Here is a 19,004-nt window from a genome sequence, read left to right as displayed (position 1 = left end):
TGTCGACCAGGCATAAAGGCCGTTTGTGTAGGTTTGATAACTTTATGAATTAAACCGGAGGTACGCACCGTTGCTACTTTAGTAAAGATTTTGAAACTCACATTGAGAAGGCAAATCGGACGATACTGTTGGATTTGGACCGCGTTCTCCTTTTTTGGCAAGAGCGTAATGACTCCGAAATTAAGTTTATAGAGGGGTAACTCTCCACTATGAAATTGTATAAATAAAGCCATCAGATCTTCCTTGATTATATTCCAAAAATGTTGATAAAACTCTGCCGGAAAGTCATCCGGTCCGGGGGACTTATTACGTTCCATATGAGAAATAGCCTCAAAGACCTCCTCCTCGGTGAAAGGTGCTGTGAGCAAAGTGTTTTCGTCTTGTGACAATTGTGAGATATCCGCCACACGCTCCTCCATCAAAGAGAATGAGTTATGCTCAGGTGCCCCAAAAAGTTGTTTGTAGAATTCAGTTATGTATGTTTTTAAATTCTCATCACCAACTATAGTTCCTTCGTCTTGCTCCAATTGGAAAATTCTTTTCTTCCTATGCTTGCCATTTGCAATTAGGTGAAAGTATTTTGTATTGTTACCTCCTTCCTGGATGTTCTTAACTTTCGCACGCTACGCCCATTTTTGCTCCTCATCACATCTCAATTTATTAAGACATTCATGTGCCCGTTTTAATTCTTCTCTTTCTAATGTTGACAGCGGATTGGATTCAGCCTGTATATCCAAAGTATCAATGATATTTAGAAGACGCTCTTTCTCCTTTTTATATTTTCCACTTAAGTTCTTTGCCCACCCTTCGAGATAACGTCTTAAGTGTCTAATTTTATTTTGCCATGTTTGGATAGGTGAGGTTCCCCGGGCCACAGCTGCCCATTCAGTAGAAACCATTTCATAAAAACCATCATGTTGCAACCAAGCGATTTCAAAAGAAAATTTAGGTTTGTTGCCCCGATGTGCATGTTGTCCAGAGTCAATTAACATAGGTGTAACAGTGGCACCTAGGTCCAACGGAATCCGTTTTACTGTGCGGGCCGGAAAACCGTACTTCCAGATCACTAAAAATTTGAAACAAAATTTTTGCATGTAAAGAATGCACGTATGAATGTGCGTGCCATTTTTCGTTACCCAAATTTTAATGTATGTAGCTTAGATAAAAATTGATAAATTTTAGATGAACGGCTAAAGGAAGCTTCCCCCTCTCGAAATTTTTGTAACTTAGTGGTCCGAAAACTATGTAACTTAGTGACCAAAGTAAGTTTAATCGGGTTTCACATTGCTCAGGTTCTCAAAATGCGTTGTAGCTTCATACTAGATGTTCAAACAAACGAGGTGTGCTTCGGTGTCCTCCCCCTCCCCTTGTTAACCACTAAAGTTGAAAGGAAAAATTAACCCACAAAGAGGTATCGAAAGATATTGGCCGCCCACAAAAAGGCAAAGTTTGAAGAGGGAATGACAAGGAAGCAAAAGCCCAAACATATAAGTTGTACCAAAGTTGTGAAATGGTATAAGTTAAGTCACATGATCCAGTCTCCTAGATTCATGCAACAGAGTTTACTTGCAAACAGAATTAGGTGAACATAATATGAAACACAATAAGGCACCAGATGGAGCACAATAAGACGCCAGGATCGGATGGTTTTCCGGCTGAGTTCTACCAGATATTTTGGGATATTGTCAAGTCTGACCTATTGGATTTGTTTGTTGAATTACATAAGGGGCAACTGGATCTGTTCCGTATCAATTTTAGTGAAATTATTCTTCTATCAAAAGTTACTGATGCGGAACGGATTCGATATACTGATACATATATGCCTCCTAAATGTTTGTTTTAAAATATTCATAAAAGTTGCTACCATTCGACTTAATTCAGTGGCAGATAAAGTGGTGCGTCGTTCTCCGACTGCTTTTATGCAAGGTAGAAACATCCTAGATGGGGTGATCACCTTACATGAGACAATTCATGAGATGCATCGTAAAAAGTTGAATGGGGCCATACTCAAAATCGACTTTGAAAAAGCCTATAATAAAGTCAAGTGGTCTTTTCTTCAACAAACTCTCAGGATGAAAGGTTTTTTTGAGGACTGGTGAGCTCTTATTAATAACTTTGTTTTTGGTGGTAGTGTTGTCATTAAGGTCAATGATGACATTGGTAAATACTTCCAGACCATAAAATGGTTGAGGCAAGGTGATCCCCTATCTCCAATGTTATATAACATTGTGGCAAATATACTTGCAATTATAATAGAGCGCGCTAAGGTCGATGGTCAAATTGAAGATGCAGTCCCACTTGATTGATGGATGCTTGTCCATTCTTCAGTACGCCGATGACACAATTCTATTTATGGATCATGACTTGGAAAATGCACGAAACCTGAAATTAATTTTTTCAGCATTCGAGCAGTTGTCTGGTCTTAAGATTAATTTCCATAAAAGTGAATTGTTTTGTTTCGGTGAAGCCATCGATGAAGCCAACCTGTATGCTTATTTATTTGGGATTGGTTGTTTTCCAATTAGCTACCTGGGTATTCCGATTCACTATCGGAGACTCACGTTGGCTGAATGGAAAATTATTGAAGAAAGACATCAAAAATGTCTTACTAGTTGGAAAGGAAAATTACTATCCCTTGTTGGAAGATTAGTTCTCATCAATTCAGTACTTACAAATATGGTATTGTATATGATTTCTTTCTTCCAGTTACCGAAAGGAGTCTTACATAGATTGAACTATTTTCGATCAAGATTCTTTCGGTTAGGGGATAGTGAGAAGAAAAAGTACCGGTTAACTAAATGGAGTGTTGTATGCCGTCCGAAAGATCAAGGTGGACTTGGTGTTCATGATCTTGAAGTTAAGGACATGGCTTTTCTTGGTAAATGGCTGGCCAGGTTGTTAACGGAGGATGGGGTATGGCAACAACTATTGCGAAAAAAGTATGTTGGTTCAAAGGCAATCTCTCAGGTTCTTTGGAAACCAGAGGATTCACATTTTGGCCTAGCATCATGGAAACTAAGAAGCATTTTTTCCCCTTGATTCTTTCTCCATCAAGAATGGGGCGGTACGGTTTTGGGAGGATCGTTGGTTGGGAATAACCACTCTTCGTGAACAGTATCCAGCTTTGTACAGTATAGTTCGTCGTAAAGGGGATACCTTGCAGAAGGTGTTGGAATCTTCCCCTCCCTCTATGACGTTCAGACGTGATCTTGTAGGTCCCCGACTAGTTTCTTGAAATGAACTGCTTGAGCGGTTAGATTCAATCCAGCTGGTTCAGGGGATGAATGAATTCTGTTGGAGTCTCACCAAAAATGGTATATTTTCAGTTAGCTCCATGTACAAAGCATTATGTTTATCAACCCAACCGGTACTAATAATAAATCCATCTGGAATATGAAAATACCTCTCAAAACAAAGGTATTTGCATGGTATATTCGTCGAGGTGTGATTCTTACTAAAGATAACCTTATAAAGCGCAACTGGTAAGGTTGTACGTAATGTGTGTGCTGTCACAAAGAAGAGATAATAAAACATCTTTCCTTCAACTGTCGGATTGTTATATCTATATGGTCAATCATTCAGATAGGTTCTATCTTATACCATCGTAGCATTGCAAGTATTTTTGGCAATTGGCTAAACGGGGTGAATTCGAGGTACAAAACGATTATCAGAGTGGGACCGATTGCGGTAGCATGGTCATTTTGCCTATGTAGAAATGACAAGGTTTTTAATAATAAAAGTTTCACTCTCATGCAGGTCATCTACCGGTGTACAGCTTTGCTTCGTTTATGGTCTTCACTTCTAAGATACGCAACATATGGGAATAGGTCGTGACCCTTAAGAGTTCTCGATCTGTTGCGTAACTAAGAACTGGAACCGAAAGGAACGGAACGCTCATCGCATGTCGTTTTCTCATCAAGCGTCGAAAGGCGGCCCTCCTAGGCCTCGATTCGATGGTCTATCTTCCTCCAGGCTTCAAGCCGATGCGGAGGATCTTCAGCTCCTGCTGCTGCGCACCGTCCAGTTGTGCTGGCCCAAGTGGTTCGTCCCCGGTGCCGGTATTCCTAGCGCAGCGGCGGAGCTCATCTCTCGATGGTGGAGAAGGATCTTGAGGACCCGATTGCTTTTTATCTTTTTGTCCTGAGGACCTTGTTGTAATTTCTGGGGTCATTTCTGCAGTTCCTGGTTTGTCTCGACTCCCCTGTAACTTCTTCATCCACCGTTTATATATGAGGCAGCATCCGGGTCCTTCTGGACCCGTACCCGTTCAAGAAAAAAACGTTGGGCAACCAACCATACACCCCAATCGATCAGGTCGACACAAGTGACTGCGCATGACTGCATATACTACTCCGAAGACGCGAAGACTTGCGGAATAAAGCACAACTGACGTGATGCCATTAAAAAACACGGGAAACATTGGCGCACAGGGGATGCCATCAGCTAAAATATCTCCAAATGTGTTTCATCATGTTTAAATGTGTTGTTTAAATGTGTTTCATCAGCTAAAACATAGTCCAATTACTTTTTTATCTAGTTTTTTTCTTGGATTTTATTATGTATCATCATGTTTGAGTGTGTTCCAGAATTTTAATTTTACAAGATATAATGTTAATCTAACAAGATGTTTTAGGCTTGTTTAAAAGATATAATGGAAAGAAATACACACATTCTAACAAGATGTTAATCTGACATATATTCGTTTGCGGGGAGAAATGGGGAAAGGACCACTAGTGCAAGAATACAATTCAGCTTCATGTTTGTTTAAGAAATAGTCGAATCTTGCAGCATTCAAAAAATCAGTATACAGCCATATAGGCGGTTGTAATTGGATGTAACCATTTTTATAGTTACATTTTCATATAATTTTTTTTCATCTAATATCGTATGCAAAATCTAGAGACGTTTTATCGAAAAATGGCGCCATTTTGCAAAATTTGTCAAAATTCATGTTTGTTGGTTTTTCCTTACAACAATACTGTAAGTTTTTATATTTTGATGTTTCTATCAATTTTACTCCCTCTGTTCGTAAATATAAGACATATAGTTTTTGGCATGGAAATTAAAGAACACGTACTGAGAGAAAATTACACCCGGTTTGGGCGGGATTACCCCTATACATTTGACATGATAAAATAAAGGAATTTGCATAAGATAAGGAAAAATAATCAAATTCGTAAAAAAAAAATTCACACAAGTGGTGCATCGCACTAAAGCCTATGTTCCGGAATTTTTTCTCGAAAAGCTATATGTCTTATATTCAGGAACGGCAAGAGTATTTATTTTTTCCAAAATTGAAAAGGTAGCGTCTACCTACACATAACACCGGCACACCACTATAGAGGTGCGCCAGCGGTAAGTATGGTGCATGGCTCTGGCGGTCCCGGGTCTGGAAGACCCTTACCCCCTGTGCGCCAAATTTCACATGCGCCGGTAGTACTTGAGTAGCACCGGCACACCAATATTAGATGCGCCGACGGTAATATAGTGCCGGCGGACCACTTTTTAAACGTGTCGGCAGTAGCTTGGGGTTTATAAGACTTATCTAGGGGTGGGAAATGTACAAATTCCCGATAGACCTTCCATGGCAACACACAGTTGCGAGTTCACGAACACTTTCATGTCTTGGATTCGCAGAGCTATGACGTCAGCCTAGACTGGCTGCAAAGCACAACCTGATGATTACACGTTGAGATCAGCAATGGATCGCAATTGAACATAAGGGACAGCTAAGTATGCTGCGGTGTTGGCGAATAAGGAGCCACACACGTCCTGCTGGAGTTGCACCTTGTCCAGGAAACTGGAACAGATGAAGAAGCTCCACTACCTCCGAAAATACAAGCAATCACTGACATGTTTTTTTTAAGTGGGATCAAAATATTTGCCACCATTCATTAATTAAGAAGAAGTGTCTTTTGTGTAATTGATTAAAAAATCTCAGGTAAATCTGACGTGGATGTGAAGAAATCTCAGCTGCAACTCCTGCTCACAGCTAAATCGTCTGAGATTTTGTCAACTCGCGATCGATTAAAAATTAGTAAATCTCATTGTCAACTGAATTCTCATTCTCAGTAAGAGCATCTTCAGTCGCCCCCCCAAAACATCCCCAAAGAGATTTGGGGCGCGCCGAACAAAAAAACGTTCCCAGCCGCGTACCCCAAAGCCTCTTTTTATCCGGCGCGGCCCAATACGGTATCCGGCACCCCGAACCGATCCCCGCTGCACATGGGACGCTCTGGGCACGCCGGACACAACGAAAAGTGAGGCGGGCGCCCACCTGTCGGCGAGTATTTCCATAACCGTTGGTTCACGCCTTTTATTTCTCGTCGCGTCTTCCCTCCCGTGCCTCTCACCCCTCGGCCGCCGCTGGATTTGCCGGCCGTTTCGATGGCTCATTGATACGTCTCAAACGTATCTATAATTTCTTATGTTCCATGCTACTTTTATGACAATACTCACATGTTTTATACACACTTTACATTATTATTATGCATTTTACGGCACTAACCTATTGACAAGATGCCGAAGCGCCAGTTTCTGTTTTCTGCTGTTTTTTGTTTCAGAAATCCTACAAAGGAAATATTCTCGGAATTGGACGAAATCAACGCCCAGGGTCTTATTTTTTCACGGAGCTTCCAGAAGACTGAAGAGCATACGAAGTGGGGCCACGAGGCGGCCAGACCATAGGGCGGCGCGGCCAGCATGGGGCCCACGCCGGCCTATGGTGTGGGCCCCTCGCGCGCCTCCCGACTCTGCCCTTCCGCCTACATATACTCTTCGTCGCGAAAACCCTATTACCGAGAGCCACGATACGGAAAAAGTTCCAGAGACGCCGCCGCCGCCAATCCCATCTCGGGGATTCAGGAGATCGCCTCCGGCACCCTGCCGGAGAGGGGAATCATCTCCCGGAGGACTCTACATCATCATGATCGCCTCCGGACTGATGTGTGAGTAGTTCATCTTTGGACTATGGGTCCATAGCAGTAGCTAGATGGTTGTCTTCTCCTTATTGTGCTATCATGTTAGATCTTGTGAGCTGCCTATCATGATCAATATCATCTATTTGTAATGCTACATGTTGTGTTTGTTGGGATCCGATGAATATGGAATACTATGTCAAGTCGATTATCAATCTATCCTATATGTGTTGTTTATGTTCTTGCATGCTCTCCGTTGCTAGTAGAGGCTCTGGCCAAGTTGATACTTGTGACTCCAAGAGGGAGTATTTATGCTCGATAGTGGGTTGATGCCTCCATTGAATGCGGGACGATGACGAGAAAGTTCTAAGGTTGTGGATGTGCTTGTTGCCACTAGGGATAAAACATCAATGCTTTGTCTAAGGATATTTTTGTTGATTACATTACGCACCATACTTAATGCAATTGTCCGTTGTTTGCAACTTAATACTTGGAAGGGGTGCGAATGCTAACCCGAAGGTGGACTTTTTAGGCATAGATGCATGCTGGATAGCGGTCTATGTACTTTGTCGTAATGCCCCGATTAAATCTCATAGTAGTCATCATGATATGTATGTGCATTGTTATGCCCTCTCTATTTGTCAATTGCCCAACTGTAATTTGTTCACCCAACATGCTATTTCTTATCGGAGAGACACCACTAGTGAACTGTGGACCCCGGTCCATTCTTTTACATCTGAAATACAATCTCATCGCAAACTCTGTTCTCTGCTTGTTCTTCGCAAACAAACATCATTTTCCACACCATACATTTAATCCTTTGTTTACAGCAAGCCGGTGAGATTGACAACCTCACTGTTAAGTTGGGGCAAAGTATTTTGATTGTGTTGTGCAGGTTCCACGTTGACGCCGGAATCCCTGGTGTTGCGCCGCACTACACTCCGTCACCAACAACCTTCACGTGGCCCTTGACTCCTACTGGTTCGATAACCTTGGTTTCTTACTGAGGGAAAACTTGCTGCTGTACGCATCACACCTTCCTCTTGGGGTTCCCAACGGACGTGTGCTTCACGCGTTATCACTCATCTCTTCTGAGAGTCGGCACCGTCGTCGCGGCTGGCTCTCTCGCCGGTCTTTTTGCCGCCGCCGCTTCGCCAGCCCGTCCCAGAACGCGGCGTCAAATCCGCCCACCTCCGTGCACACGAGGTGTTCGACGACTTTTCAAGTAGGGGCGATCGGCCGCTCTTTGTTGCCTCGTTTGCCGCGGCGCAATTTGCTTCAGACATGGATAGCGATGACGAGATGCTTGTCTGACTGCTGGAGGACGAGCAAGCCTTTGACGCCGACATCCGGGAGCATTTTCTGATCATCGTGTCCCTCCAGGACATGATTGACGCCGAGGCGGAGAAGCGGAAGAGGCCGCGCCGCGGAGGATCAAAGCCGGGGAGAAAGAAGTCGAATCCCCGGCAGAGGATGGAGAGGCATACTATGCTGCACCACAACTACTGCAGATGAGGCAACACATGCTGACAATTTTCGGCACCGTTATAGGATGAGCAAGGGTTTGTTCATGAATATCCTCCACGGTGTTCGAGAGTTTGCACTACTTCAAGCTCAAGCACGACGTTGTAGGCGTTGCTGAGTTCTCATCGATCCAGAAGTGCACCGCCGCCATGAGAATGCTTGCATACGGAGCACCTGCTGATACACATAACGACTACATTCGCATGAGTGAGTGTACTTCCATTAAGTGCATGTACATGTTTTGCCGAGCTGTGGTGGGAAAGTGTGTCAAATACTACTTGAGAGGGCCAACTGAAGAAGAAACTGTAAGGATCATGGCACAAAATGTTGCGAGAGGATTCCCTGGAATGCTTCGAAGCATCGATTGCATGCACTGGTCACGGAAGAACTGCCCGTTTGCCTGGCAAAGAATATACAAAGGGCGTCATGGATATTGCAGTGTGGTGCTTGAAGCTGTGGCAGATTATGATCTATGGATTTGGTATTATTTCTTTGGCATGGCAGGATCTGATACGTCTCCAACGTATCTATAATTTGAATCAGTTTACCTACTTCTTTCTATCTTAGAAGCAAACACTTGTGTCAACTGAGTGCATTGATCCTTACATACTTGCTTATTTGCATTCATCATATTACTTTGTATTGACAATTATCCATGAGATATACATGTTGAAATTGAAAGCAACTGCTGAAACTTATATCTTCCTTTGTGTTGCTTCAAAACCTTTTATTAAGAATCTATTGCTTTATGAGTTAACTCTTATGCAAGACTTATTGATGCTTGTCTTGAAAGTACTATTCATGAAAAGTCTTTGCTATATGATTCAGTTGTTTACTCATTATCTTTACCATTGCTTTGAATCACTTCATTCATCTCATATGCTTTACTCCGGCTTATTGTGGAGCTTGTTTACTCCGGCTTGAGGTGTGCTTTTGTAGCCCTACACAATGAATGGTGTTTGTTATCCAACAAGAGAGTGTTTAAGAGTAGCATTTATTTATTCAATTATGTGATCATTGTTGAGAGTGTCCACTAGTGAAAGTATGATCCCTATGCCTTGTTTCTAAGCATTGAAACACCGTTTCCAACAAGTTCTGCTACATGTTCGCTTGCTGCCATTTTTATTTCAGATTGCAATTACTACTTATAATCATCCATATTACTTGTATTTCACTATCCCTTCGCCGAACTAGTGTACCTATACATCTAACAAGTGTATTAGGTGTGTTGGGGACACAAGAGACTTCTTGTATCTTAATTGAAGGGTTGCTTGAGAGGGATATCTTTAACCTCTACCTCCCTGAGTTCGATAAACCTTGGGTGATCCACTTAAGGGAAACTTGCTGCTGTTCTACAAACCTCTGCTCTTGGAGGCCCAACACTGTCTACAGGAATAGAAGCGTGCATAGACATCAGGATCACACAATGACATCAACGTGTTGCATCAGTCTCCCGTGTTCAGCAAACTAGTGAAAGGGCATGCTCCACCATGCAACTATGAGATCAATGGCCACCAATATACCAAAAGCTATTATCTAGCCGATGGTATATCCAAAATGGGCCACTTTTGTCAAAACAATCTCGGCTCCATCTGGTTGCCATTTTGCTTCGCGACAGGAGGCTTGCAGGAAGGATGTCGATCGGGCATTTCGTATGCTTCAAGCTCAATTTGCAATTGTCCGGTACCCTGCTCTAAGCTGGTCTCGCGACCAAATGTGGGAGGTGATGCAGGCATGATCATCGAGGATGACCGCAAGAATCATGCCAGGACACATGTTGGTCCCTATGAGTGTCAGGGCCCTCTTGCGGAGGTTGATCATGAGTTGCCTGCATATTTTACTGATTTTCTCGCCATGCACGCAGAGATCCGTGACAGCAATGTTCACGATCAACTTCAAAATGATTTCGTTGAGCATATGTGGAGGATCAAAGGATTATTAGCAAATGCTGCGGCACCTTGATCTAGCCCCATTTATTACATTTGTTTAGTTATTTTATTGTTTGTTGTATTTTAATTTGAAAATAATTTCGGCAAACATATTTATTTGTATGCTATATTTAATAAATGATTGTGTTTTCGAAAACCCTATTAAAAAAATTAGGGGGCGGCGTTTGGGGGACGCGGCTAGGGAACGACGTCCTCCAAACGCGACACAAATAAAACACGTCCACCAAATGCTCGATTCGATGCCGTTTGGGGGACACTTTGGGAGACGCGACTAAAGATGCTCTAACCACACGCCTTGGTGATGACCAGGACAGTTGGTCCAAGGACACATGACTGAATTTGAAATACTCTCCGTTCCAATAAATAAGACTTACAAATTTAGTTCATAGTAAACATTCTCTAAGTTTGACAAATGTTATAAAAAAATAAACATTTATAATACCGAATTGATATAAGTAGATCCACCGTGAAATATAATTATATATATAATATATTTACTTTATGTTGTAGATGTTCTTTATATTTACTACTTAGTCAAACTTAGTAGCTTTAATAACTGTTGACTAAATTTATAAGTATTGTTCAATGGAGGTACTAAAACATTACGCTGAGATAGGCATCACCTAGTATATAATTACACATCGCACCACGTCGTCTAGCTCTACCAAGCTCCCAAACCTTCTCTCCCTCTCGACCACATCGATACTTCCTAGCTAAAGCTCCTCCGTCTCGACGGTCTCGTCTTCTTTCAGTCCATGGCTGACCCGCAGGCAGAAGCGCGAGATCCCCCGGAACCCCAGGCGGAGACCTTGGTGGAGCCTGCGCGGGTCAACGGCTCCACGGCGGAAGCCACGCTCTCTGGCACCGAGCTAGCATGGCGCCCCACCGGCGCCGTCCGCGACGGCGGGGAGAGACGGAAGCTGGAGCTTGAGTCTGACATACTCGGATTCCAGGTTGAGGGGAGGGTCCTCAAAGTCGCGACCTTCGCGAGGGGGGACGACGCGAGGCCGCCGTCGCCGCTGGGCTGCGGCGGAGGTGGAGGGGACAGGAAGAGGGGGGAGGTGGTGGTGGAGATGGAGAGTGAGGAGGCCGCGCAGAGGTGGGGAGACGCCATTGGAGATCGCTTCGCTGCACTTGGTAATTCACTATAGTAAATTAGCTGATCCTCTGTTTCTTTCTCTTCATCGGTAATTCGATGCATGATCTCCTAGCTGCTATCAGGAGTCGCGCTGGACTCTCTGTGCGATTTGGTTACTTGAAGATTTCCTCTTCAATCGCGCTTGGGAGGAATCGGCTTAGTGCTTAGCACTAGTCCTGTGCTTGATCCAGGTTGCGCTGTGGCCTTGCTGCGTCCGTTGACTTGCTACTGGAGATAGTGAGAAAACAGCCCAAAACCAGCGGGTTGATCCATTTCGTTACGCCAAAACTTGAAGAAAGGAATTCTCGGTTGGAACGGTAGAGATACACAGTGGCTGACAATCTTTCTTGCTGTTTGTACGGCGGTTGCGTGTCCTGGGAAGCTCTGTTTCATTACTTCGTCAAGCCGTCAGATGCGCCATTCCTTTCTTGTAGTACTACTCCTGTATGATGTCCTTCTTGATTTGGTGCTCATTTATATTGGTGGGGATATCAGATGTTCTATCAATAAATGCTAAATCCTCTATAGGCCCGTCATTTCCTATTTTGCTTAAGCTTTCCCCTTTGGTAAAATAAGCTTCTCAGTGTCAATGTTACCATTAATGCTTTGGAGTGTTCCGTCTGACTTCAGCAAAACAATGTGAAGCCGAATCTTTTTGTTTTCATGTATTTCCGTATTTCAATTCATTTGGGCAATATAACCCAAATTTTATTGGTAAAATCCGTAATCAAAGTTGAGTCCTGATATGTGTGGACAACTTATTATCTCGGAAGGCTGGAGTACAATGTAGACCCATGCAGTCACAAAGTGCCTACTCAAGAGTCAAGAATGGAATCGTGGAGTTTCAGGATTGACAAAGTCAATATGATGCCTCGATATTGACAGCATTGAAGGATTTAAAAAAAAACTTTGTTGTTCCGATATTGTGAAATTCTTGCCAGCACTTGTATACTTGAACTTAGTTTGTACTTGTCTGCACTTCCTAACACAATCATGTAAATAAATTGACTGTTCATGAATGCTTATATGTGCTCTGCACTGTATTGTATTGGATAATTATAGGAAGGCCGAAGAGATTGCTCATCATAGTGAATCCTTACGGTGGGAACAAAGGTGGACGTAAGGTTTTCCAAACTGAGGTCCTGCCCCTTATTGAAGCTGCTGGCATCCATTACATCATGCAAGGTTGTGATCAATGTTTATAATTTTATAACTTATGAATAGACAAATTTTAAGTGTGAATTGTCCTCAGAAACCACGCACCGTCTTCATGCTCAAGAAATTGCTCATTCACTGGATCTTCAGAAATATGATGGCATCATCTGTGTTAGTGGAGATGGTATCCTTGTAGAGGTTAGAATAATAATTCATACGCTTATGAAACCTGCTGCAAGTTACACTGTGTTCAGTATCTTTAAATATCACTTATAAATTTTAGAGCTGGTTTAATCTGTTGGCTTGTATGCTATGATTGGTTTGAATATAATCTTTGTTCATTTTAGGTTGTTAATGGTCTGCTGCAAAGAGATGACTGGAGCACTGCAATAAAAGTACCAGTAGGGATCGTCCCAGCAGGTATATGATCAGTGCAATATGCTTATCGTAGTGGTACAGCCGTATAGTGTTGCAGTTGCACGTTGGTGAGCCATACTATACCTTAGGTTCGTTTATCGCAGCAATATTCTTTCTTATAGGAAACTAGAACCATGAATATCTTGTTCCTACTAGGTAATAGTTGTAAGCTTGTAACTTGTGTTTTTTGTTCGGGTACTTAAATTATGTTACAATGCCAAGCACATATTTCACACAATGCATATGATACAGGTACTGGAAATGGAATGGTGCAAGCGTTATTGCATTCTGCTGGTGAGCCCTTTTCTATGTCAAATGCTGTGTTTGCAATCATCAGAGGTTAGTCTTTTCCTACTTGATATCTGTCACTTCTTATCTATGCAGCCATATTGTGTACCCTCTAAATTTTTTACTCTTTCATTTGTCTCGACAAATACTGATTCTACCTTCCCGCAACACAGGTCACAAGCGTGCCCTAGATGTCACTTCTGTTGTGCAAGGAAAGACAAGGTTTTTTAGTGTCATGATGCTTACATGGGGTATGTATTGTATTGTTCCGATGCTACCTTTTTTCCAAACTACAGTTGATAACACTGGCTGTCCTTCTCAGAGCTTCTTCTGTCACTATGTAGCTCTATGGCAATACATATACTTCACAAACCTGAAAATGATTTATCAACTGCAGGCTTGGTAGCTGATATTGATATTGAGTCAGAAAAGTTTAGGTGGATGGGAAGCGCTCGGATTGACTTCTATGTATGGTTCCTACCATAAAAATATTCTGTAAAACGCTACAATCATTTCTATACTTATTATGCTTTCTAAAACTTCGTAGTCAAGTTCCTAGTGCTGGTTTTCAGTTAGCAATATGTTGGACGATATTTAATACTTGAGTACCAGCAGAGGCTGATGAAAATTTATTGCAAATATTGATGTGTAAATTCACTGTTTGCTCTGATTTTGTTTCAGTCCCTTCTACGAGTGGTGAACTTGCGAAGGTACAATGGGCGTATTCTTTTTGTACCAGCCCCAGGATATGAAAGATTTGGTGATCCTGTGGAGCAAACCACCAGTTATAAATCAGATGGGGCTAGCAACACCATGGAAGAAGGCACATCAAATGTCTGTAATGATGTAACATGTACATATTCAGGCCCTTCAGTTGACGAAGCTGATCTTAAATGGAGATCACTGAATGGCCCATTTGTTAACGCTTGGATCAGCAATATTGCTTTCGCTAGTGAAGGTGTCATGATAGCACCACAAGCACAGGTTATTCTCGCTCCGTTTTGGTTCATTTCTTCATATTTTGTCTCTGATGTGCTAAACACTGAAAATATCCTTGCACAAATTAAACTGAATATTTCTTTCCAGTTTCTAAAAGTGAGTTAGAGATTTTGTCAATGTAATTGCATCAGAACTATGCAGAATCAATAGTTGAGTTATCTATTTTCCCGCAAGATCCAGGTGCTCTTCCTGTTTGTGGCGAGTAGGTTGACTTGTTTTTCGAGTAGTTGAAGAGATAAAGTGTTGTATGGTGGATGGTCAAGCCTCGTGCTTAGATGTTGTTTCGGCTTCTTGCCGCTTCTATCTTCAATATATGATACGCATATTCGAGAAAATAAAAGATCAAACACTCTTCCTATATCTGTAAGAATGTTGAAGTGTCACCGATCAGTCAGTGGCTCCATAGCCTAATTCTTCTTTACCACCTTACAGTTTGCAGATGGCTACTTGGATGCAGCTATAATCAAGGATTGCCCGAGGTCAGTTGCTCTCGGGCTCTTGCTTCGGATGAAGGATGGTAGTTACATCGAATCGCCCTACGTTGAGTACTTCAAGGTACGTTAACTAAGCCCATGCATTCCCAGAAAATCCAGCCTGCATTCCACTCATGGTCAAATAAGCTTTGCGCGGAGGCTAGGGGTGTTCTCCCTTCCTATTATTCCAGACACAAGGAACTCAGACATGATCTTGCATTACTGAAATTGTCATCTCTGCGCCTGTTACTAACAGGTGAAGGCTCTCCGGATCGAGCCCGGCCTGCGTGTGGGCAGCAGTACTATAGGCGGCATCATCGACTCTGACGGAGAGGTTCTCGCGAGAGGCGATGTAACAAAAACAGCAGACGAACCGGAGCATCTGATGGCGTACGGCCCTCCTATTCAACTGACGGTGGATCAGGGACTGGCCAACATCTTCTCCCCAAGATGATGATTTTTTCCATTCGTTCCCTGTTCTTTGTGCTCTTTTTTTTTTTTGAAGTACTGTTCTTTGTGCTCTCACATAGTTACATCTCAACATATGTTATATGTTGTAAATACTTACACCACAGTGCAAGAGGCCGCTGATATTGGTCTAAATCCTCTTTTTTTTTTTAGTGATAGCGTCAGTATTCAGCCTCAGAAGGCGAAAGTGTGAGAACCGTGCTAGACTAGTGCAGAATCCATCTGTGAAGGGGGATTCTCATATTTGGGACAGGGATTTGTCCCATGAAAAGGATATATTTTTTTGGCAAAAAAGTTGATACATCACACTCTGATTGTAATTGGCCTTGACGGAGACACATCAAAAAAGCATGTTCTGATTGCTACTGTTCTTTTGTTTGATATACATTCAGTTTGCAGCTTGACTGTCCTAAACAGGCCTTTCACCATAATCTTCTACCACGGTACCTTTTTCATTGTTACAATAACAACTATAATAAACAACGGGGTTGTTTTTAAGTTCGAATCCAGCGATATATATATACATGTTGGTCAAATACCATATGTCTCACCTGCTGAATGAGGAAATCCTGCTTTGGGGAAAGAGGAATTTTCCCCTCGCAGCGGCCAGGCACGTGAAGATCTGTCACCGTATCTGACGGTGGTGGTAGCCTAGGCTCATCATTTTCTGGCAAACGGAAGAAGTACGGGGACGACTCGTGATGCCGATTGGCACAATGCACACTGCGGAGCCAGCGATCTTGGTCATAAAGAAACTTTCTGATTGATTGAGTGGACGCATGGTGGCCTCGCGCCGACATATTATTGTTCGTACCCGAGGGAGAGGAGAATCTTTTTTGAGAAGAGTTCGGCGGCTGCAAGCAAGCAACCGATAGCTATTCAATGGTTTCCTTGCGGCCACTATCAATCTATTCTCTACTTTCCATATTAATTAATTATTAAGTGTTTTATTTTTTACGAAATACAGAAGAATAGTAGACGTTTACACTTATGTACATATATTTACTCCTATAAATGCACGCAAGCACATCTTACTCCTATAACCATCTTTGAGTGGGTCTTGATATTGACGAAGTCATCATAGACGTCTCGTTACAGAAACGTCGTCTTCCACTAAAATAACATTTCGTCTTTACGAGATATCAAAGTATCAAACTTGAGGTTTTAAACTTTGTTGAACTGGATGTTCCACTGTCCTCCTAAACATCCATCAACCACAAGTCAATTATGTCTCACATTTTCTCTAAATGAGCGAATTTACATGCTAAAACATATATATTTGTCTAGATCGAATCTGGCGAACAAAGGAGTACAACACGTACAACAGCCACAATCTTGTTTACAGGCTACAACTTAGTACTAGGGCAGGCTAGGGCGCACTGCAATATCTCTTTGCTGTCTACAGAAACAAGGAAAGGAAAGGAAAATGAGAGAAGTCTGAATTGAGGAAGGCATAAACAGATGAACGTTATACTTTCTCCCTTCAGAAATAAGTAATTTAGTTTTATCTTTATGACTTGATTCAAATTTAAAAAAAAATGCAAGATGGCAATTCAATATTCCAACAAGGATAATATAATCTGCTCATATACAAATAAAAAACCGTTGTTTCGTGTCTGTTATTTTTAGCACAATTTGTTTGTAAGCTATTTAAATCTTCTCAACGTTTGGTTAACCCTTTAAGTTTTTGGCGATTTTCTCAAACCTTGTGGGTCGGCGTCACTCTAACATGCTCCAAGCTTTTTCGAAATGGAGGAGTGTTCCGGCCTCTGCATCAAAACGAGCGCATACCCTATGTTATCCGTAATTTTAAAGTTTAGACTTCAAAGTTTACAACTTCAAGGATCACATAAGATGGCGACATGAATGAGACATCTAAATAAAGAATACAAAGAAACTCTATGTATTGTGTGAGTCATCTAATAAATAAATGCTCTACAAATTCCTTGTCCATTTTCAGTCTTTTCTAACACTTTTTATTCAGAAACAAAAAAAATCTTAATCTTTAGCGGTACCTCTAGTTTTCACAAGTATTTCTTTAGAAAACGTGTGTGGTCATTCATATAATCAACATATAGAGATTTCACCGAGAAAGTCCTGGACTACGTTAGTTGCCAAGAAAAACTATCCGGATCATCCGAGAAATGAAACCCCGTCCAACGATATACCAAATTTTACCATGCATCCCATTTTTCATCCCTCAACCCACACCTAAAACTGATACTTAGCAGTGTTTGATGTTAGAATGATATCTTTCCATATAAAGCATATTTCGATTCAGTCAATCCCCTTAATTGAGTCGATCACTGTAATCGTGTGTTACCAAATATCGTCTACTCGGCTGACTATATAAACACGTAACCGGTGCGAGACAAAGCATCGCTTCCACCACAACAGAAAAACTCACATTTGAAGCATCGCTTTCACAATTCTAGTTCTTTAGACTAGATCCAATTAGCCAATAAATCCTTAAATAAAAATATCCTTGATCCTCTTCCGGTGAAAAGCAGTACCAAAACTGTGCAGGGCGACACGGATGATCCGTGTGGTCTAAGGAGCTGATGCAGGGCGGCATATCACTAGGCGCGTGGAGGATCCTCCAGGCAAGATCTGTTCGTCTGTCGTCCGAGTCTACATCGACATCCTCGGCGGAATCACAAGACACACACACGCAGCGCCCTGAGAGTATATAAGTATCCAGAATTTCACCTTCTATATTCACCAACAAGCTATTGGCAAGATAGTCATCTTCCATCTTATTGCGCTGCTTTGTTTTAATGATTTTCATACTAGACAATGCACGTTCAGCACTCGCTGTTGAAACTGGAAGAATAATGAGCAAGTGGAGTAACCTTTCAAGCAAATTAGACATATGTCATCCTATCTCCACAAGGCATTGGCAAAGACCAATTAGGGTTGATATGTTTTTCAACTCTCTATCCTTGGAAGCACATTCGAAACAAAATGTTTTAGTTGAAGTTGCAATCCATAAATATCTTGTTGGGAGAAATTTGTTGGGTGGTACTTTTCACCATCTCACATATATCACTACCTTCTCATTGAACCTGTGATTTAATTTAAATAGTTGAGTGTCCAGTGTTACACGGGATATTTCTGCTCGAAAGTAATGCTCCTTGGTGAGATGATGAGGCTGATTGCGAGCACATCATGATGTAGATTTCTTCAAAGTTAGGAATCTCAATGGAATGGTTTCCACAAATTCAGTAACCATGACAATGAATTTTTGGTAGCCATCATCTGATCTCAACTGTTCAAGACACTCTTTTGTTGAGGATGCTGGACGAATAGCGTTCACAATATCTTGCGACTTCTTCTGTAAAGCTTAGCCATGTAATTCAGTTATCTTAAATATTTTTTTCATCAAACATAAGGTAAATATGAACTCATAGGATGATATGTAGCTGAAATAGGTATCTGCATCTCCACGACGTAAACCCATTGATCGATTGGACAATGTAATAAACAACACCAGACAACGTCATAAGAATGTAAACTGAACCAAAATGAGAACCTCACCTTATGTCTCTTGGTAGCTACAGCAAGCCAGCTCTCCGTCTCTCAGGCACCGCGGCCGGTCGGCAGCATCGCAACAGCGCTAGACTACCGCCATGGATGTATCCCAGTACCAGAAGCAGAGCAGAAGCTACGAGGCGAG

The 19,004-nt window shown here is 42.0% G+C and overlaps 1 protein-coding gene across 1 annotated transcript; it reads left to right on the top strand.

Moving 5' to 3' along the window:
* Nucleotides 1-11,064: 11,064 nt before the first annotated feature.
* LOC124678016 (sphingosine kinase 1-like) lies at nt 11,065-15,693 on the top strand. Its single transcript, XM_047213949.1, has 10 exons — nt 11,065-11,527; nt 12,591-12,713; nt 12,781-12,881; nt 13,031-13,103; nt 13,353-13,439; nt 13,562-13,639; nt 13,786-13,856; nt 14,070-14,372; nt 14,820-14,942; nt 15,117-15,693. Exons 1-10 carry the CDS (start codon nt 11,146-11,148, stop codon nt 15,312-15,314), a joined length of 1,539 nt encoding a protein of 512 aa, XP_047069905.1. The 5' UTR covers nt 11,065-11,145; the 3' UTR covers nt 15,315-15,693.
* The last annotated feature ends 3,311 nt before the right edge of the window (nt 15,694-19,004 follow it).

The sequence above is a fragment of the Lolium rigidum genome, chromosome 7 (genome assembly GCF_022539505.1).
Source record: "Lolium rigidum isolate FL_2022 chromosome 7, APGP_CSIRO_Lrig_0.1, whole genome shotgun sequence".
NCBI lineage: Eukaryota > Viridiplantae > Streptophyta > Magnoliopsida > Poales > Poaceae > Lolium > Lolium rigidum.
The sequence above is the reverse complement of the archived record's forward strand: the minus strand, read 5'-3'. Positions and strand labels throughout refer to the sequence as shown.

What these genes read in the sequence shown, in the direction of transcription:
- LOC124678016 (XM_047213949.1), top strand. Translation starts at nt 11,146, where the DNA reads ATGGCTGACCCGCAGGCAGAAGCGCGAGATCCCCCGGAACCCCAGGCG. An exon ending in AGATCGCTTCGCTGCACTTG is followed by an intron (nt 11,528 to 12,590) that starts GTAATTCACTAT and finishes GGATAATTATAG; the next exon opens with GAAGGCCGAAGAGATTGCTC. An exon ending in TGTGTTTGCAATCATCAGAG is followed by an intron (nt 13,440 to 13,561) that starts GTTAGTCTTTTC and finishes CCCGCAACACAG; the next exon opens with GTCACAAGCGTGCCCTAGAT.